This window comes from Hemitrygon akajei, chromosome 1 (genome assembly GCF_048418815.1).
Source record: "Hemitrygon akajei chromosome 1, sHemAka1.3, whole genome shotgun sequence".
Classification (NCBI taxonomy): Eukaryota; Metazoa; Chordata; class Chondrichthyes; order Myliobatiformes; family Dasyatidae; genus Hemitrygon; species Hemitrygon akajei.
Genome location: NC_133124.1, coordinates 77,702,664 through 77,725,446, shown reverse-complemented (window position 1 = coordinate 77,725,446; position 22,783 = coordinate 77,702,664). Strand labels below are relative to the sequence as shown.

Sequence of the window (22,783 nt, the reverse complement as noted above, 5' to 3'; positions counted from 1 at the left end):
TTCCTGACTAAATATATTTAAGAAACAGTTAAATCGGTTTTTACATAGTAAGGGAATTAAGGGTTATGGGGAAAGGCAGGTAGATGGAGCTGAGTTTACGATCAGATCAGCCATGATCTTATTGAATGTCAGGGCTGACTCGATGGGCCGGTTGGCCTACTCCTGCTCCTATTTCTTATGTTCTTATGTAAGCTTAAAATGTCAAATGGTAGACCACGTAAACATTATTTATTATTTACTATGTAGTTAGCTGATCTATAGAACTAAAGAAAGCACAAATATTGTAAGAAAATATGCAATCAGAGTATGTCATTTGGTCACTTGCATTGGGTTCTTAGAATTGAACAACAATTCTGTGTGGTGTATGACGTTGATCTCACAGTGTGGTGCATATCACTGAAAATGAGTAGATGATCAACACTTTTCCAGCTGGCTGCTGTGAACTATAGAAACATAAGCTTTCATCATTCTTACCAGTCTGACTGCAGTTTCTAAAATGCAGTTATACATTATTTACTGGACAGTCGTCAATCATTTCTTTACCTCCTCAGAAGTTTTATTCAAACTTGGATTTATGATTAAGAAGGAATTGTCACAATTTATACCAATGTGATTTTCTGATAAAGCTGGAGTACTCTAATGTTAGATATGAAGTAATGCATTGTGGCCTTTTGGATAATATCTTGAAATACTATTGCATAATAACAGTATTCATTGCTGCTTCATAATCAGCTGTCAAATAATAGGATGCAGAAATTCTTATTGAGATATGGGAAACTAACACTTCTTACTTTGACCCAATTTCTAATTCTGATTTATGTTAAATATTATAGTTTTCTTGAATTAAAAATGTGATTCATTTAGAATATAAAACCTCATTTCAGTGTGTAAGTAACTTTAAAATAGGTTAGAGTTTAAAATAGTTGTTCATTACCAAAAGGCTACTCTGTGAATGCATAATCTTATTTTTAAATCTCATAATCTTACATTTATGTTTGTTAAAGTCAAGTTTTTATGTGGTTCATAATTGCTTGAAGTGCAAAAGTAAATAGGCCTTTTCGTGGCATACTAAAAGAAATTGGGACTCCTTCAAGTGCAGTGCCAGGGAGTATGGTTTTTAAGCCCCCTTAGTTTTACATTATCAATAGCACTGGAATGAAGAACTGTGTGCAACTAAGGAAATTTGGACTACAGCTTTAATTTTGAGGTTAGTAAATTATTCAAGTCACTTCAATGTCTCGAAGCAATAAAACAATGCCAGCTTTGCCTTTAGTGCATGAATAATCAAGGATCTATATTTTAAACAAGTAACAAATACATGTTTTACTGAAAAGACAGTGTCCCAGTTATTACTCTGAGGATGTTAGGGTTATTTTAATAAATCTTCTGGGACTTAACCTGCAAGTATCTGCTTCTGTGGATTAATATAGAGCATAAATTTCAATGTAAACATATAATTAGATATGAGAATAAGAAGGAACACAGTGGAACCAGCTTAGCCATTCAAACTTTGCTTCACAGGTGCGGACTCAGTAATTTCATGTGTTGATACTGCAGAGATAATTTCACATCATTTTCATTAAAAGTAATTTTCAAAAGAATTTGCATATATTTATAGAAATATACTGACCCTCTCTACCTCTGATCTCTGATGATTACTGGATCATGGGCGTCTGGTTGTAGTCCTGAAGACTACAATCAGTTTCATCTCTCCTGATGAAGGGTTTCGGCCCGAAACGTCGTCACTACCTCCTCCCATAGATGCTGTCGTGCCTGCTGAGTTCTGCCAGCATTTTGTGTTTTTATTTATTTCCAGCATCTGCAGATTCGCTCATGTTGATTACAATCAGTTCTTTGGTTTTATTGACATTACACAGAGGTTGTTGTTATTACACCATTCAGCCAAGTTTTCAATCTTGTTTGATAATGTTGAATAGATTGCCCTGATTTAAGATGTGGAAGAGGAGATCATTGGCGTGGGGTGGGGGAAGGGGGAAGTTGGACCAGGGAAGGGAGTTGTAACACCTGAGGTATTGTCCACAGATTTCAGGATCCCAATATATATACTTATGCATAATAGAAAAAATCTGATTTTGTTACTTAAGATTTGTTTGGGTTCTATACTCAGTATGTGTGCTTAGTTCCCTGCTGTACGTGCTTTACAATTATAACTGTGAGGCTAGGCATAGCTTCAGTGCTATATTTAAGTATGCTGATGACACCACTATTGTTGGCCAAATCAAAGGTGGTGACAAATCAGTATCAGAGGGAAATCTGGCTGAGCAGTGCCACAAAAACAACCTCTCACTCAATGTCAGGAGGACTAAAGTGCTGATTATTGACTACAGGGGAAGGAAACTGCAGGTCCATGAGCCAGTCCTCATTGGAGGATCAGAGGTGGAGAGGGTCAGCAACTTTAAATTCTTCAGTGTTATCATGTGTGAGGATCAGCCCAGGGCCCAGCACACAAGTGCCATTACAAAGAAAGCACGGCACCGCCTTTACTTAGAAGGTTGTGAAGATTCGGCATGTCATCTAGAACTTTGACAAACTTCTTTAGGTGTGTGCTGGAGAGTATATGACTGGTTTCGTCACAGCCTGATACAGAAACACCAATGCCCTTGAATGGAAAATCCTACAAATTGTAATTGATGTAGCCCATTCCATCATAGGTAAAGCCTTTCCCACTATTGAATACATCTACATGGAGCGCTGTTGCAGTAAAGCAACATCCATATCAGGACCCCACCATCCAGGTTGTGTTCTCTTCTCACTGCTGCCATCAGGAAGAAGGTACAGGTTCCACACCACCAGGTTCAGGAGCAGTTATTAGATAGATAGATAGATACTTTATTCATCCCCATGGGGAAATTCAACATTTTTTTCCAATGTCCCATACACTTGTTGTAGCAAAAACTCATTACATACAATACTTAACTCAGTAATAATATGATATGCATCTAAATCACTAACTCAAAAAGCATTAATAATAGCTTTAAAAAAAAAAGTTCTTAAGTCCTGGCAGTTGAATTGTAAAGCCTAATGGCATTGGGGAGTATTGACCTCTTCATCCTGTCTGAGGAGCATTGCATCGACAGTAACCTGTCGCTGAAACTGCTTCTCTGTCTCTGGATGGTGCTATGTAGAGGATGTTCAGGGTTTTCCATAATTGACCGTAGCCTACTCAGCGCCCTTCGCTCAGCTACCGATGTTAAACTCTCCAGTACTTTGCCCACGACAGAGCCCGCCTTCCTTACCAGCTTATTAAGACGTGAGGCGTCCTTCTTCTTAATGCTTCCTCCCCAACACGCCACCACAAAGACCCCATCTACTCTCAACCATCAGTTTCTTGAACCAGAGGGAATAACTTCCCTCAACTTCACTCACCCCAACAATGAACTGTTCTCACAATCTATGGACTCACTTTCAAGGACTCTTCATCTTATGTTCTCAATATTTATTGCTTATTTATTTCTTGTTTTTTTATTTCACTTTTGCACCATTGGTTGTCTTTTGCATAGTGGCTGTTTGTCTTGTGTGTGGTTTTTCATTGATTCTATTAAGTTTCTTTGTATTTACTGTGAATGCCTGCAAGAAAATGAATCTCAGGGTTGTATATAGTGACATGTATGCACTTTGATAATAAATTTACTTGGAACTTTGACAGGATGACTTACAAACAGTATTTGGAGCAGGGAAGGCCTTTCTCATTTAGCTGTAAGTATCACAGCTAAAGGTATTCTAACATTTACACATTGATAATTAGTGTCAAATCTGAATCTGCTATTCAAACAATTTAGCAAAATGTTGAGAAGGTTGCTTCTACAAGTCACCAAGCTATGTGGTCAAGAAACACATACATGAGAAGGGAAGCAATTTTTGAAAGAACATGAGTTAAGAAATGTCATGAACAAAAATATTAAAGCAAATTGCAAGTGTGTTTCTAATTCCCTTAAGGAATAAGATGCTGCTAGTAAGATCACTTGCACAGAACATAGAATCATACGGAACAGGAACAATCCATGTCAGGGCTGTGTAACAAGAGCTACCTTTTAATCAGGAGGGTGATTGAGATTTTAAAGGCAGAGTTTCGCGGCAGTCTCTCTTGAGTTGAGGAGTGATCGATCAGTAAGAGGGATTCATTAGAAAGGGCCAATAAAAATAATTCAAGTGTAAGTGGAGCAGCCATTCTTTTGCAGTGTGTCAGTGTCCAGAGTGGTTTTGGCTCATCGGGCTTTGATGAGATCAGGTTTGAGTGAGGTACATTGTCTTGCAAGTTACTCTCTCTCCGTCCTTATTTGTTCATTCCTCATCTGTTAGGAGTTAATAGATTAGTGAGAATGGCTCCAGTGACAGTGTTTTGTATTCTCATGTGGGATGTGGGAAGTCTGGGAGTCCTCCAGTCTCTCAGATAAACACATCTGTACCAGGTGCACCGAGTTGCAGCTCCTGAGAGAACGTATTAAGGTAATGGAGCAACAGCTTGATGACCTTCAACTCGTGGGAGAATGAGGAAGTGATAGACAAGAACTACAGGGAGGTAGTCACCCCTAAGTTACAGAAGACAGGTAACTGGGTAAGCATAAGGAGAAGGAGGGTAAATGCACAGCCAGTGCAGAGTACACTTGAGGCTGTTCCCTTCAATAATAAGTATACTACTTTAGATACTATTGAGGGGCATGACCTACCGGGGGGAGCCACAGTGACTGGTTCTCTGTCACTGAGTTTTGTGCTGTGGCTCAGAGAGCAGAGAGGGGAAGACGACTGCAGTGTTGATAGGAGATTCCTAAGTCAGAGAAGCATAGATGAGGTTCTGTGGGCACGATAGAGACACCTGGAAGGTATGTTGCTTCCCTAATGCCAGGATCAGGGATGTCTCGATAGTGTCCATGGCATTCTCAAGGGCAAGGGTGAGCAGCCAGAATTCTCGGTGTATATTGGAACCAGTGACATAGGTAGATAAGATGAGGAGGTCCTGAAGAGAGATTTTACAAAGTTAGGTCGAGAGTTGAGAAACAGGGTAGTAATCTCTGGATAGCTGCCTGTGCCATGTGCCAATGAGGGTAAAAATAGAATGATTTAGCATGTGAATGTGTGGCTGAGGAGGTTGTGCAGGGGGTAGAGGTTTAGATTTATGGATCATTGGGATCTCTTTTAGGAAAGATATGACCTTTACAAAAGGGATGGGTTACAACTGAACTGGAGGGGTCCAATATCCTTGTGGGCAGATTGGCTAGAGTTGTTCAAGTGGGTTTAAACTAATTTGGCAGGGGAATGGGAACGGGAGTGACAGTGCGAAAGATGAGGTAATTTGTTTACAAACAGATACAATGTGTAGTGGGACACTTAGCAAGGAGAGGCTTATGACTGGGCAAAATTGCAGGCAACAGGATGAGTTGCAACATTAAGGTGGACAAAATTGAAAAGCATGAATACAGGGCTGAAGATGTTATATTTAATTGCCTGCTGTATATGGAGTAAAGTGGATGAACTTGTAGCACACAGTTACAGATTGTTGAAAGGAGAGGTGGGAAGGCAGAGGGGGCAATGTTGCATGTAGGTAAAAGATGAAATCAAATCATGAGAAGGAAGTGACTTAGAGTCAGAAGGTGTTGAATCAATGTGTATAGAGTTAAGGAACTAGAAGGGTAAAAAGACCCTGATGGGACCTCCACACAGTACTAAGGATGTGGTCTACAAATTACAATGGGAGATAGAAAAGCATGCCAAAAGGGCAATGATACAATAGTCATGGGGGACTCAATATTCAGGTAGATTGTGAAAATCAGGTTGGTGCTGGATTCCAACTGGGGGAACTTTGAAAACGCATACAAGATAGCTTTTTAGAGCAGCTCATGGTTGATCCCACTAGGGAATCAGCTATTCCAGATTGGATGTTGTTACAATGAACCGGAATTGATTAGAGAGCTTCAGGTAAAAGAACCCTTAAGGGAAAATGATCATAATATGATCAAATTCACCCTGAATTTTGAGAAGGACAAGCTAAAGTCAGATGTATCAGTATTACATTTGAGTGAAGGGAATTACATTGGCATGAGAGAGGAGTTGGCCAGAATTAATTGGAAAAGAACACTGGCAGGGATGATGGTAGAGCAGCAATGGCTGGAATTTCGGGAAGCAATTTGGAAGGCCCAGGATATATACATCTCAAAGAGGAAGAAGTATCCTAAAGGGAAGAACCATGGTTGACAAGAGAAGTCAAAACCAACATAAAAGCCAGAGAGGGCATATAATAGAGCAAAAATTAGTGGAAAGTTCATAGTGTAAAATAGAGGTAAGAGTGGATATCGGACCACTGGAAAATGATGCTGGAGAGGTAGTAATGGGGGACAAGGAAATGGCGGATGAACTGACTAAGTATTTTACATTGGTCTTCACTGTGGAAGACACTTGCAGTATGGTGGAAGTTCCAGGTGTCAGGGGGCATGAAGTGTGTGAAGTTACCGTAAGTAGAGAGAAGTTTCTTGGGGAACTGAAAGGTCTGAAGGTAGATAAGTCACCTGGGCTGAAGAGATTGTGGAGGCTTTATTAATGATGTTTCAAGAATTGAAAATGTCACTCCACTCTTCAAGAAGGGAGAGAGGCAGAAGAAAGGAAATTATAGGCTATAGTGGGAGAGTCTAAGACTAGAGGACACAGCCTCAGAATAGAGGGGTGTCCTTTTAGAATGAAGATGAGGAGGAATTTCTTTAGCTAGAGTGGTGAATTTGTGGAATTTGTCTTACGGAACAGGCCCTTTGGCCCATGATGTCTGTGCCAAACATGATACCAAATTAAACTAATCCCTTCTGTATGTACATGGTCCTTATCCCTCCTTTCCCTGAACATTCATGTGCTTACCTAAAAGCCTCTTGAACACCACTATCATATCTCTTTCAACCAGCATCCCGGCAGCGTGCTTAGGTACCCACCATTCTGCAAATAAAAAAAACTTACCTCACACATTCCATTTAAACTTTCCCCCTCTCACCTTAAACCTATGCTCTCCAGTAATCAAAACTTAATATTTCTACTCCATTTGCTAGGATGCCTACAATTTCTACACTAGCTTCCCATATAGTCCAAGGGAACACCTTAGCAGGCCCTGGGATTTATCCATCCTAATTTGCCTCAAAACAGCAAACACCTCCTCCTCTGTAATCTGTATATAGCGCATGATTTTACAGCTTATTTTGCCTCACTTCTATAGATTTTCTTTCTAACTTCCAAGTAAATTGAGATGCAAAAAACCCATATATGATTTCCCTCATCTCTTTTGGCTCCATGCTGATCTTTAGGTGGTATTTAAAATGTCCTTAGCTACAGGTGAGGTGTCAGAGTTCGAGGACAAGCTAATGTTGTTCCTCTGTTTGGTCTAAGAATAAGCTGGGAAATTATTAGCTAGTAAGCCTGATATCAGTAGCAGGTAAGTTATTGGCAGGTATTCCAAGGGACCGCATATATATGTGTAAAGGGGGGGTTTCTTCTTTTTCTTTGTTACTGCGTATGTTAATCGAAATGGCTTCTTTGTTTTGTTAAAAGTAGGAATGCTTCTTTGTTGCAAGAGAGTGCTGGAAGCTTGTTTGGGTTAAAATTTATTGATAACGGGAGTTGTATTCCTTTGTAGACCAATTGGGATTAATGTTGTTCTTTCTACTGGGTCTGTAAGCTGTTGTTGGCGGGCTTTTGTTGTTGCTGATCGGCGCAAGGGGGGTGAGAGAGAGAGGACGTGATGCTGTAAACTGGGTGAGGAACCCAAAACTGGGCCAGGAGGTACCCCGAGGAGAGGAGACGAAGATAGATCTGCTTGGTTGACCACTTCGGGTGGTCCTGAGCTGCGAGTTGAGGAGTTCGGAGGGGATCGAATGGTGGCCAGAAGACTTCAGTAATTGAGCTCCAACGGTTGTGCACGAAGTGGTTTGGGCTTTGATAAGTTTGGCGCCTTTTCTTTATTTTCTTTTCCTTCATATATACTGTATGGTTATTAATCAGTTATAGTAATCTTTATAAATTGTAATCATTTAATCGCATATGGTGTCCTGTTGGTTCTTTGGCGAGGCGGGGACATCACACAGCATCCACACAAGCTGATTACCCAGTTTGGCGGGGCCGATGGTTGCTCCCCCTAGACGAGAACGAGCTGAGCGAGCCTGAGGCGACCCAGGGGGTTATATTGTGGGGGCTCGTCCTGGATCAATGTAATCCCCTGGGTCGCCTCAGGCTCGCTCAGCTGAACTGAAAAATGGCAGATGGAACTTAAAGCAGATAAGTATGAGGTTTCACACTTTGAGAGGACAAACTATGGTAGGACTTATACAGTGAATGGTAGGGCATTGAGGAGTGCAGTAGATCAGAGGGATCTGGGAATACAAATCCATAATTCTTTGAAAGTGGCATCACAGGTAGATAGGTTTGTAAAGAGAGTGTTTGCCACATTTGCCTTTATAAATTAAGGTACTGAGTATTGGAATTGGGATATTATATTGAAGTTGTATAAGATGTTGGTGAGGCCTGATTTGGAGTATTGTGTGCAGTTCTGGTCACCTACCTACAGGAAGTTATCAATAAGACTGAAGAAGTGCAGAGAAAATTTACAAGAATATTACCAGGAATTGAGGACCTGAGTTTTAGGGAAAGTCAATAGACTGTAAGACACAGAACCAGAATTAGGCTGTTTGGCCCATTGAGTCTGCTCTGCCATTCTATCATGACTGATTTATTATTCCGCTCAACCCCATTTCCCTGCCTTCTCCCTGTAATTTTTGATGTCCTTACTAATCAAAAACCTATAAAACTCCTCTTTAAATATACCCAATGACTTGGCCTCCGCAGCTGTCTGTGTTAATTAGCTCCACAGATTCACCACCCTTTGCCTAAAAAAATTCCACCTCATCTCTTTAGTAAAAGAATGTTGAGGTCATGCCCTCTGGTAATAAACTCCCTCACTATAGGAAACATCCTCTCCATGTTCTTTCTATCTAGGCCTTTCAATATTCCATAGGTTTCAATCAGATCTCTCCTCATTCTTCTAAACTCAATCAAGCCATCAAGAACTCCTCATACATTTGCTTTTCTAGTCCTGATATTCTCCTGAACCTTCTCTGGACCCTTTCCCATGCCAGCACATGCTTTCTCAGATAATGAGCCCCAAATTTTTTATAATACTCCAATAACGGTCGGACTAATGCCTTTTTAAGCTTTAGCATTACATCCTTGCTGTTGTATTCCAGTTCTCTTTGAAATTAATGCTAATATTATATTTGCCTTCCTTACCACCGACTCAAACTGCAAGTTAACCTTTAGGGAATCCTGCTTGTGGACTCCTGAGTCCCTTTGCACTCCTCATTTCTGAATTTTCTCTCCATTTAGAAAATAGTGTACACCTTCATTCCTTCTACCAAAGAACATGACTGTTAACTTCCCTGCACTGTATTCCATCTGCCACTTCTTCACCCATTCTCCTAATCTGTCAAAAGTCCTTCTGCAGGATTCCTGCTTTTTCAACACTACCTGCCCCTCCACCTATCTTCACGTCATCTGCAAACCTGGCCATAAAGCCTTCCAAATTATTGACCTATTACAGGAAAAGAAGTGGTCCCAGCATTGACCTCTGCGGAACACGACAAATCACCAGTAGCCAACCAGAGGAGGCATTCAGAGGTGTCCTCCTTCTTGCACCCTTTCTCCACCATTGATGCTGCGCTCACCCGCATCTCCTCTATTTCCTGGACTCCCAACCACCTTGACAGGGATAGAGTTCCTCTTGTCCTCACCTACCACTTACCTTCAGCATCCAACACATCATTCTCTCCAGCTTCTGACTTCTTTAACGAGATCCTACTACCAAACACATATTTATCACCCCCTCGTTTCTCTGCTTTCCACGGGGATTCCTCTGTCTGTGATTCCTTTGTCTATTGGTTCTTCCTCACTAATCTCCCTCCTGGTGCATATCCCTGCAAGCGACAGAAATGCTACATCTGCCCATTCACCTCCTCCCTCACCTCCATTCAGAGCCACAAACAGTCCGTCCAGGTGAGGTAACACTTCACCTGTGAAGCTGCTGGGACCTTCTATAATATCCAGTGCTTCCGATGCAAACTCCTCTACATTAGTGAGACCAAAGTAAATTGTGGGACCACTTTGTTGAGCACCCGTACTCCAGATGCTATAAGTGGAATTTCCCAGTAGCAAACTTTTAAAATTCCTATCCTATTTCTGTTCCAACTTGTCAGTCCATGTCCTTCACTTTTGTCACAATGAGTTGTACACAGGCTGGAGAAGCAACATCTCATATTCCGTATAGGTAGTCTCCAGCCTGATGGCATGAACATTGATTTCTCCTTCTGGTAATTTTTTTTCCCTCCCCCATCCTCCTCCTTCTGTTCCCCACTATGACCTCTTACTACCTCTCCTCACCTGCGTATCACCTCCCCCTGGTGTCCCTGCTTCCCTTTTCCTCTCCTATCAGAATCCTCCTTCTCCAACCCTCTACCTTTTCCACCCACCTGGCTTCACCTTTCACCTTCTAGTTAGTCCTCCTTCCCCTCCCCCCACCTTTTTATTCTGGCACCTTTCTCCTTCCTTTCCTGTCCTGAAGAAAGGTCTTGTCCTGAATCGTCAACTGTTTATTCATTTCCATAGATGCTGCATGACCTGTTGTGTTCCTCCAGCATTTTGTGTGTGTTGAACCTGAAAAGGCAACCTTTATTCTTACTCTTTGCCTCATGCCAGTCAGACAATCTTCTATCCTTCATCCTTTGGTTGCATAGGTTTGAACTTTACTCCCTGGAACATAGGAGAATGAAGGTTGATTTGATGGAGATATACAAAATTATGAGGTGTATAGATAGGGTAAATGCAAGCATGTTTTCTCTATTGAGGTTGTTTGAGAATAGAGCTAGAAGTCATGGATCATGGGTTAAAGGTGGAAAGTTTAAGGGGAACATGACGGGAGACATCTTCACTCAGTGGCAATTGAATGTGTGAAATGAGCTCTCAGTGGAAATGGTGGATGGGGGTTTGATTTCAACATTTAAGGGAAGTTTGGATAAGTATATAGAGGGGTATGGAGAGCTAATGTCCAAGTGCAGGTTAATGATATAGGCAGAATAATAGTTTAGCATGGACTAGATGGGGTGAAAGACCTGTTTTTGTGCTGTAGTGCTCTATGACTATGTGGCTTTGAGGGAAATTTTCAAAGAAGCCTTGATGTGTAATTGCAAAACATTTTGTAAGTAGTATACAGAGCCAGTATTAAGTGTTATATGCACACTCTATTATGTCTTGAATATTGGAGTGCCCACATTCAGTACAATTCCAAAAGGAGTCACTGCAAATGCATAGAAAACCATCAATAAATAGGAAGCTTTGTTAGCACATGAGCAAGTCCAAGAAGTAACATATTATTGTATCCTTGTATTATTTCATTCTTACTATATGGACATCAATGTCAATGCTGGCATTTGTTGTCCATCTGTAATTGCCCCCGAACTGAACAACAAATTAAGAGTTAATCATATCAATGAGTCGGGAGTCACATATACAGTAAGGACCATTGATTCTGTTCTGTGGTCTATGTGTCTTATGGTTGCTGTTGCTTAGTGAGCATTTTTTTAAATCCAGATTTATTTAATTACTTGTATTTTAAGTCCTTGTGTCACTCAAGTGGGATTTAAATTCATATCTCTAGATCAATAGGCTGGAACTCCAGGTGCTTACGAGAGTAATTTAGAAACCTTCATATCACCATTAGCAACTTTTTAAAATTCATAGCTTCTTGAAAAGTTATTCATATCAAATAGTGTATGCATATTCTATTCAAAGATTTTTCAAAGTTCAGTGTAAATTTATTATTGAAGTACATATATGTCACCATATAGTACATTCAGAAAATGAGATTCATTTTCTTACAGGCATATTCAATAAATCCATAATAGTTTAGTAACTATATTAGAATCATTGAAAGACCACACTAACTTAGGCATTTAACCAGTGTGCAAAAGATACAAAATGCAAATACAAAAGGAAAGAAATAATGATAATAAATAAGGAATAAATATAGAAAACACATGATGAAGAGTCCTTGAAAGCGAGTCCATAGGTTGTGGGAACATTTCAATGATGAGGCTAAATAAGTTGAGTGAAGTTAACCTCTTTGGTTCAAGAGCCTGGTGGATAATGGGGTAATAATTATTCCTGAACCTGGTCGCATGAGGGCTCCTGTCCTTCTTCCTGATGGCAGCAGCGAGAAGAGAACGTGTTCTGCATGGTAGGGGTCCCTGATGATAGATGTTGCCTTCCTGAGACATTTTATGTAGATTCACTCAATAGTGGGGAGAGCTTTACCTTTGATGGACTAGGCCACATCCACTATTTTTGTAGGATTTTCTATTCAGCAGCATTGGTGTTTCCATATCAGGTTGTGATGGCATCAGTCAATATACTCTACACTACACATCTATAGAAGTTTGTCGCAGTTTTCCATGTCATGGCAAATGTATGGGCACTGCCATTATTCCTAAATAAGAGAGACCAAAAGCAAAATATTGTAGATGCTGGAAACTTGAAATAAAACAGAAGATGCTGGAAATGCACATCAAGCTTGACAGCATCTGAAGAGATAATATTTCAGGCTGGTGATATCTTGTCAAAACTGGACATTCCTGATGCAGGATTCTGACCTGAAACATTGACAGTTCCCTTCCTTTCAAAGATGCTACTTGACCTGCTAAATTCCTTCTGTGGATTGTTTGTTGCTCCAGATTCCAGCATCTGCAATCTCTCGTGGCTCCACACTTAATAGGAATTATTGTGTAAAATTGCATTCTTTTAAAAATAGTTTTTCCACCATGGCTCTTTTTATTTTGCAGCTGAAAAATCTGAGCTTTGAAGAACTACAGATGCGATTGAGTGCACTGGATCCAATGATGGAGCGAGAAATTGAGGAACTGCGTCAAAGATATCAGGCTAAACGACAGCCCATTCTAGATGCCATGGATGCAAAGAAACGGAGACAGCAGAACTTCTAGTTGAACTTCTTATCCAGCTAAACCTACCCACACTATCCAGGGTAGTATGTCTTTATCTATAAAATGTAGTGTCAGAACAGTAACAGCAAAAGTAATTAAACACTGGTTGAATAACATTAATTATAATCTGCAATCTTTCCTACAGGCAATGAAGCAAACAGTTTTAACAGCAATGTATTGTTCATTTCTTGGCAACTTTTGTTTCATCACAGCTTCATACCATGTAATGAAACTATAATTCAGTTTGAGACATGCTGTGTTGAGTGAGGCAACATTAACAATCTGGAGTGTCCTTAATGTGGTGAAACATCCAAGCAGCTTTGCAGAAATGTTACCCCACTAAATTTAATTCTGAAAAAGAACTTCAGGAGATCCTAGGGCAGAGGACCAAAACCTTGGGGAAGAGGTTGGTTTTAAGGAATGTCTGAAGAGCAGCCATTGAGCAGCCAGGCTTAAGGAAGGAATTCCAGAGCTCAAGACTTTAGCAGTTGAAGGCACAGCCATGGTTAGTGGTGTGAGTAAACTTTGAAATGCTCATTAGTCCAGATTAGAGAAACATGCAGCATCCTGTCCAGAAAATATATCACCATTCTTTCATTGTAACTGGGTCTAAGTTATGACACACATTGGCCGATAGCACAGCAAATGAATGCTTCACAGGGAGGCTTGCAGTGTATCAATAGGCACCTTACCAACTCCACCTCCAGCTGGAGAGCCAGTACGATGGGGAATAAATGATAACAGTGACCACATGTTGTAAGCTCATTTAAAAATAGTTTGGCTCCTCAAATCAAACTATACCCAATGTCTGTCAGGATTTACACTATAATTATTCTTGACAAGGAAATACTGGCCAGTTCTTTTTATACTTCCCCGATGCACAATAAGCTGAAGCAACTGCCACCTTGTTAGTTGCCTTCAAGACTGCCAATGGCAACTCTGAAGTGTCCAAATGTAGAAGTATACTTGTGGCAGTGGACAAGAACTGCAAAGCAACTTTAAAACTTCTGCCTCTAGACATCTGGAAGACTTTCATGGGAAATACCTCACAGCAAAGGCAGACGTCATTAATTGAATTCACCACTGCCTTCAGTGCACAGCAAAGGAAAAGGGCATTTAAAGATCCAGATCACAAACTTTGCCACAAAACCCATGGTCTCCCAGGCAGAAATGATCCTGATATAAGAACCACAAGTCCCTTTTGCATGAGCTATATTCTGGACCCATGCAGGTAAAAATACAATGTGTTGGTATGCATCTTCAGATACAGATGGTATCTGTATGCCTAATGAAGTGATGCTTTTCCTTCAGTGGCCCAGAGGCAAATCATCCTTTAGAAATGGTCCTGAAGATAACTTGTGCCAGTTGATTGTATAAGTACAGAGATTTAGGTCTGCTACTGGCATTTGTATGGTGATAAAATAAACACATTGTTCCTGCTGTAGCTTGGTAGCCCTGTTCTATGGTATAATGATGCACTGGAAAACTTATTTGTGGAATTTGTTTTTGACCACAAATTCTTCAGCACTAATTAATGTACAGAAATTGATTTCATCAAGAACTACCACTGATTTTATACAGGATGAACGTGAATGCTTCATTGCCTGTGAAGGTGTTCATCAGCCAGAATGCCAGAGTGCACATAACCGTGATAAAGATTGTAGTTAATTTATTTCAATGTAAATACTGATTTTATTGATGCATACAAGGATTTAATGGTATCAGCAGGCATCGGTTTTATATTTGCTTCTGTTCTACCATGATGCCAACAGAAAGTGTCTATTTTCTAAATGATTACTTCCATGCTCAACTAAGTGACTATTGTACAGATGCTGCAGGCTGCATGTACTGTAGGTTCATGAAAGAAGCTTCCAGTGTTGCAAATGCCCCAAAGAAACACATTATTTATTGTATTCCAACAAAACTCTCCTGATTTTTCTTGCTAAGTATTTTCATAGATGTTGATGCCCTCATGGTTGGTGGTGACATTTGAAAATGATGTTCTGCAAGGCTTTCTTTTTACCCCAAACTGCCTTACATGAACAAAACATGACTGCATCCCCTACTCACTTAAAATTCTGACTCCCACTTGAGAACTGGACCTTGTTCAGTTAAGCTCATTTATAACTGCTGTAAATTAAAGAGCTCAGAAGTTATTGTGCATCTGTGTTTAATTTGTTATACACGTTATTCATCCAGTCCCAACACAAAGCATCATTTGCTGGGGGTGGGGGGGAGGGCATTGGATATGTAATACCGTAACTCAATTCAGTGTGACTTAATGGACTTTTCATGATATTGAAAATGAAACAATGACTCCTGAGGTACAATACTCTGCTAGGCAGCTACTGTTTATATTGTTCTGTATATGAACCCAAAGCATGATCTTGCTAAAGGAGAAACTTAAGTGACTCTGGTAGATAACAGGGGTGACATTCATTTGTCAGTTGTCAACTTAGATTAATGCTGGAATGTCTTTAAAAATAGCTAAGTTGCCCTCTATACTGTGTTGACATTAGAATCTGTAGTATTTAAAATGTTTTGTACTTACAAGTGAACTTCTGTATGGTAATTTGTTCAATCAAGACACTGATGATAAGCAATTAATTGGAAGGCTCTATGCAAGATGTCTAAACTGACCCAATTACCCCACTCTTATTTCTCTTTTAAAATGGGGAAGTCTTTTGCTAATTGGGTTCATCCTTCCTCCCTACAGAGTAATCACAACGGTCAAAGTCTTCCTTTTCATATTTACCTGTAGCCCTGCAACTTGTTCTCTCTCATGAATCATTTACAGTAGGGGTAGTTTATGCCAGTTAACTTAGCCTTGGGATGCAGCAGGTGATAAGAGAACTAGGGTGGGAAAGTTGGGACCATTCATTCATGGGGAGACCATGCAGACAACACCCACGATCAGGTCAGAAGGAGCTGTGAGGCAGTATGCCAACTGCTGCATTATTGTGTATGGTGAGACAGTTTCACTGAGCAACTGCACCATGCCATACCATACACTTTGATCACTCCTTCACGACTGATTCTTCTTCCACCACATTTAGGGTCTGACAGTGTATTCAAACACTTTTAGCTAAATCTGGAGTAAAAACCTCTCATGTAAGTAGGAGTGTTGTGCCTTGACAGAAAAGGGCTACACAAGTTTCCTGGGATTGGTGTGGACAGTACTGAATGAATTACCAGAAATGGTTGCTTCTATTTGTGCTCAAGGAAAAGTGGAATGTGTATATACTGTCTTATAAGTAATTTATTACTCTAGTAATTAAAAGCAGATTATGGTTTAAATCTTTAAATCTCTATCCATCTAAAAACTTAAATAATGACTGGATTCCAAAAATCACTGCAAGTTGCCAAATTGGAATAGTTTCAGTGCCTTTTAAATATATTCTCTTGATTAATGTGAACATTTCAAGTTAGAATGAGTTGATAAAGTGAGATGCTGCTCAAATTCTTTCTCTTGTAACAGGACATGCACTGAACAAATACGAGTTTATCCTCTATTTCCTTAAGTGAACCTTTGTGTGCATACTCAACAGGAAAAGCCACACTGGAAGAAGTAATGATTCACTGTAATCAGCCCACAGTGGATTATATGGAGATTAAGGCTTAGTTTGCATAAAGCCCTGTCTGCTTTATTTAGCTATGTCTCACAAGGCAATATTAGCAATAACAGGTGACAGTCTTATCCTACAATAATAGTGTTCCAGTGTAGTGGTCTCAATATGTGTTAAACTTGGAGATTTGAAAGATTTTACTCCACATAAACTTTTGAAGACCATTATTAAGCTCTGTTTGCATTCAAAGTAATATTTTCTTCAAGACTGAAGTTTTGCCCATGTGACTGTACTATGGTTTTCTGGCGTTTTTTTTGGAAATGTGCTGCTTTCTTATGAACACCAATAATAAATGAAGATCAGGTGGATGTGTAATCCTTTTAACTATAGTATCATGGTGGGACTTTTAGAGGTAGTGAGGAAGTAACCATGAGCAGTTGACATTGTGTATTGCAGCGTTTAACTGTTGATGTATGCTGAGATTCTTTGCTTAAAGGAGAGTTGACTTAACATGTGCCAAACAAGAATGGTGGGAAAGGAAAACGAAGTAAGGTGTGAAGAGGTTGTGTAGAACGTAACTGCCACTCTGTGCTCTAAATTTAATGTAATTACTTTCATTTCTATAAAACTGATAACCATCTCAATGAAGAATTACGGTAATTGTATCAGTTGTACATTGATGCTAGTCTAAAACTGCCTGATTCTTGGTAAATCCTTGAGAAAATATTAAATTATTAATCAGTAATTCAAACAGCATTTATAGAGCATTATCATCTCAGTAAAACGTCCCAAAAGAGCTTCACAGAAGCATAACCAAAAAGAGTTGTGTTGGCAAGAAACAGAAGCTATGCTGGCAATAAAGCAGCTCTTGTGTTGGCAGCAGCATAACTCCTGTCCACACACACTCTACTTCAGGGCTATCTGTTCCTCAGACTTACAACAGCTGGAGTGTAAACTATAATGGAAGGTAACTTGCATTCCAAATACAGCACCTCAAATGAATGCAGATATTTAGAGGTCCAAATGGGGAGAATATTACTTGTTCCAACATCTGCAGATTTAGAGTTAATTTCTCCCAGTGCTGGTGTGTTTCTCTCAGTGCATGAGAATTTTATAACTCAACTTGCTTTAAACAAATTATGGCTTATTGTCACCACTTTTCAGCAACTCCTACTGACTTGAATTGGTAAGTGTATTTATCAGTGATGTTGTTAATCTTACTTTGACTTGTAGGATTATTTCAAATTTTAATCTTTGGGTATAGCTGGTTGTTGTTAACAAGAAAATCTATATATTTTGAATTTCATATGTTCATTTTCTTAACATGAAACACTAACTTATTTTATGATGTGCCTTTTGCTATATCCCACAATAAAGAAAGTTACTATCTATAGCATTTGGGGTGTTTAGTGATTAATGTTTATGTTTTAAGTGTTTTCCAAATAGCAGCATATGCTTTACAAGTTTGCAATTCTGTGGCTGTGATTCACATCAGTGCCAAGAAACATATCAATTTCCACAAGCCCAGTTTCCATAAATCCAGATGTCTGCAAACATGCATGGGAATAAAACTGAGCTTCAAGTTCCAGGTTAGTATATAATTTGGGAATTTGCTGGTCACTGCCTTTGTGGTGTACAAGATACAGATGGAACCAGAATTTTAATTATTTTGCTTCTCATCTAATTTTACTCAATGTATCCGCCTTTTTCTTCTGCTTGCTACAGTTATTTTAGGTGGTTCAACTATATGCTGTAGTGCTCAATCAGTGCTCAATCAATTACTTCCGGATACTTTTTTTTTAGTTCTCTTGTAATAAGAATTCCAAGGCCAGAGACTGATTAGAGAGAAACTTAGAAAAAAGTGTAGCTGAAAATCATTTATCTGACCATTTAGTAATGGTCAGAATTTAGTAATTCATATCTGGAAACTGATGAACCAAGGTTTTAATTATAAACAGGGTTCTGATCCCAATGTAGCTGAGGTGTACTTCCCCTGCTGTCCTGGGAATGCAATCTCAAAAGGTGCCTTTGGCAGTGTTGAGTGGGTCTTTAGGCTGCTGTACCTCACCAAAACAAGAAGAGGGCATGTGCTGCATGGTGAGGGTCCTTAGTGATGGATGTGCCTTCCTGAGGTGCAACGCCTCTTGAAGATACCCTTTATGTTTGGATGGGTTGTGCCTATGATGGAATTGGCTAAGTCTACAACCCTCTGTAGTCTCCTGCGATCCTATGCATCCTCCATACCAGGCTACAATGCAGCCAGTCAGGGTGCTCTCATGTTCCATCTATAGAAAATTGCAAAATTTTGGTTACATACCAGATCTCCTCAGACTCCTAATGAATATCCTAACAACATGTTTTCCCACTTAACCACAAGAAATTCTGCAGCTGTTTGAAATCTTGAGCAACACACTCAGAATGCTAGAGGAACTCAACAAGTCAGGCAACATCTATGGAGGAGAATTGAATTGAATTGACTTTATTATTTACATCCTTCGTATACAAGAGGAGTAAAAAATTTTACGTTACGTCTCCCTCTAGATGTGCAATGTGCAATTATAGTAATTTATAATAAATATTATGTACAACAGGATAGTCAATATAGCATAGAAATACAGCTGCGTCAGCATGAATTAAGCAGTCTGATAGCTATGTGGAAGAAGCTGTCCAGGATGATAGCAGCTAGAACAGTTATAGTTGGGGTGACTTGGGTCTCCAATGATCCTTCGGGCCCTTTTTACATACCTGTCTTTGTAATTGTCCTGAATAGTGGTAAGTGCACATCTACAGATGCGCTGGGCTGTCCGCACCACACAGAATCCTGCGATTGAGGGAGGTACAGTTCCCATACCAGGCAGTGATGTAGCCAGTCAGGATGCTCTCAATTGTGCCCCTATAGAAAGTTATTAGAATTTGGGGGGCCCATACCAAACATAGAAACATAGAAAATAGGTGCAGGAATAGGCCATTCGGCCCTTTGAGCCTGCACCACCATTTAGTATGATCATGGCTGATCATCCAACTCAAAACCCTGTATGCTTTCTCTCCATACCCCCGATCCCTTAGCCACAAGGGCCATATCTAACTTCCTCTTAAATATAGCCAATGAACCGACCTCAACTGTTCCCTGTGGCAGAGAATTCCACAGATTCACCACTCTCTGTGTGAAGAAGTTTTTCCTCATCTCGGTCCTAAAAGGCTTCCCCTTTATCCTTAAACTGTGACCCCTCGTTCTGGACTTCCCCAACATCAGAAACAATCATCCTGCATCTAGCCTGTCCAATCCCTTTAGAATTTTATACGTTCAAACTTCTTCAGCCATCTGAGATGAAAGAGGCACTGTTGTGCTTTTTTCATCACACAGCCGGTATGTACAGACCACGTGAGATCCTCGGTGATGTTTATCCCAAAGAACTTAAAGCTGTTCACCCTCTCAACCCCAGATCCATTGATGTCAATAGTGGTTAGCCTGCCTCCATTCCTCCTGTAGCCCACAACCAACTCCTTTGTTTTAGCGCCATTGAGGGAGAAGTTGTTTCCTTGCCACCTGATGGCATGAATATCGATTCTTCCAACTTCCAATAGTTTCTCCCCCCTCCTCTCGTTATCTACTACACATTCTGGCTGTCTTCTCACTCTTTCTCCACACCTGTTCATCACTTCTCTCTGGTTTCTTTCCTCCTTCCTTTTCTTCCATGCTCCATTGTCTTCAGTCCTTTACCTCTTCTACCTACCTTCTCACTTCATCCCCCATCCCCAACACACCCATCTACCTCCTCAACTGGTCTCATATATCACCTAATAGCTCGTAAACCTCTCCTTTTCCTCACCGTATTTGGTTTCTATCACCTTTCTTTCCAATCCTCATGAAGGGTCTTGGCCCATGACGTTGACTGTTTATTTCCTCTATAGATGCTGCCTGACTTGCTGAGATCCTCCAGCATTTTGTGTGTGTTGCTCATGTTTTCTCACTTAATTTTGTATCATCAAAAACTTTGTTACAATCCACAGGGATTGTAATGGCTAAGCCATTAATATAGATCCCTGTGGTACACCACTAGTTAACATTTGCCAGCCTGAAAACAAAGCCATCTATCCTGACTATAGTTAGCCAGTCCTCTTTCCATGAAAATTTGATACTCCAATACCCTGAGCTCTTACCATTTGCATGGGGCATCTTATGAAATGATTACAATAAATTCAAATACGTTACATCTCTTGGTTCCCCTTCATCCACACTGTTTATTATAACATTAAAGCATGTTGAGGATCTCAAGTATGATCTTTTTCATAAACCATGGTAAGTCTTCTTGATTCCATTGTTTTTCTAAATGAATTTATTGAATAGCAATTAGACTAAATGGCTTACAATTTCCTGCATTCTGCTTCCCTCCTTTCTTGATAGAGATATAATATTCATGTTTTTCCAATCTGCTGCCAGAGAGACTTTGGAAGAACACAACTAATGCACCAACGATCTCTGCAGTCACTTATAAAATGGAGAATTCCCTTTCAACAAGGGATTTTAAGCCAAAGTATTTTGAACTGAGAAGGTATCACAGGTTTGCCACAGTCATTATAAATGTCTTATGAGTTACTATTGAATTCACTGAACAGCAGAATTCATTGAAATCATTAATAGATACTGACCAACTACAAAGCAAATAAAACTCCCAAAACAATACATGTCAGAAATCTGAAAATTGCTCCCACATTTTCTCTAACGAGAAAATCTGCAGATGCTGAAAATCCAAGCAACACACACAAAAATGCTGGAGGAACTCAGCAGGTCAGGCAGAACCTATGGAAAAGAGTACAGTTGAAATGTCGACTGTCAAACAACACACACAAAATGCTGGTGGAATGCAGCAGGCCAGGCAACATCTATAGGGAGAAGCACTGTCGACGTTTTGGGCCGAGATGTCGACAGTGCTTCTTCCTATAGTTGCTGCCTTTCCTGCTGCGTTCCACCAGCATTTTGTGTGTGTTGCTTGAATTTTCAGCATCTGCAGGTTTCCTCATGTTTGCGAAATGTCAACTGTACTCTTTTCCATATTCCTTAGACGCTGCCTGGCCTCGAGCATTTTGTGTGTGTTGCCTGTATTTTCTCTTTTTGTTCTCATAACAAAGTAGGGTCTTCCTTTCTGTTTTATTTCCCATCGCACAAGATTTCTTTAAATATTTTGTCAAAGTTGCATCCGAGGATTGGAGCAGGTGTGGTGATCTGTTACCTCACACAGTCTTGTTTTGGAATTTACATTCACAAGTGGAACATGAGCATCACCACAGGGGAATCTTTCTCACCTTTTTTTAACATGATGAAAGATGTCTTAGTAGAACCAAGCTTGGACTACAGTTACGTCCTCTGTAACAGCCGAGAAGCTTGACTCTAATGTGAGGATGTGAAAACCGTGAGGAACTGAACTCTCTCATGGGTTTAGGTTGTGGACGTCAGCCATCACTGAATGTGGGCCAGGTTAGATGTAGCGCAGTTTCAATGGCTGCATCCATTCTGATGGAGACAAAATGTAGAGAAGGAGAGAAATTAAGTTTAAGGTAAGTTGCGTTTATTTGATTTAATTGAATTAAATGAATGGAATTGCAATTTTGACATTAAATTTTTAAATGATTTTAGAATTTTAATAGTATGATTAATTTTTAGTAGCTATAGAACATTTGAATGTCAGAGCTACTCACAAACATTTAGATTATTTGATGCCAGGACTCGAGGGACTAAGGAAAGGTCAAACGGGCAAGGACTTCCTTCCTAGGAACACAGGAGATTGAGAGGTGATCCTTGGTGCATAAAATCATGAGTGGCACAGATAGGGAGAGTACACTAAGTCTTTTTCCAGGGAATCAACCACTAGAGGAAGCGGTTGAATTAGGTATAATAACAACCTTTAAAATACAGTTGGATAGGTACTGGGATATAAAAGGTTTAGAAGGTTATGAGGCAAATGCTGACAAATGGGATTACCTTGGATGACGTGGGGAGGCTGTGGATAGACATAGACAGGTTAGAGGAACAACACCTTATATACCGGCTGGGTAGCCTCCAACCTGATGGCATGAACATTGACTTATCTAATTTCCGTTAATGCCCCTCCTCCCCTTCTTACCCCATCCCTGACATATTTAGTTGTTTGTTTTTTTTCTCTCTCTCTGCCCATCACTCTGCCCGTT

The 22,783-nt window shown here is 40.0% G+C and overlaps 1 protein-coding gene across 1 annotated transcript in view; it reads left to right on the top strand.

The window, feature by feature from the left end:
• Positions 1 to 15,187, top strand: part of stk3 (serine/threonine kinase 3 (STE20 homolog, yeast)) — a 453,065-nt gene extending 437,878 nt beyond the window's left edge. Inside the window, exon 11 of the mRNA XM_073046198.1 lies at positions 12,873 to 15,187. Within this exon, the coding sequence (XP_072902299.1) occupies positions 12,873 to 13,031 (159 nt within the window). The 3' untranslated portion in view covers positions 13,032 to 15,187. The remainder of the gene's footprint in view (positions 1 to 12,872) is intronic.
• Positions 15,188 to 22,783: the final 7,596 nt, after the last annotated feature.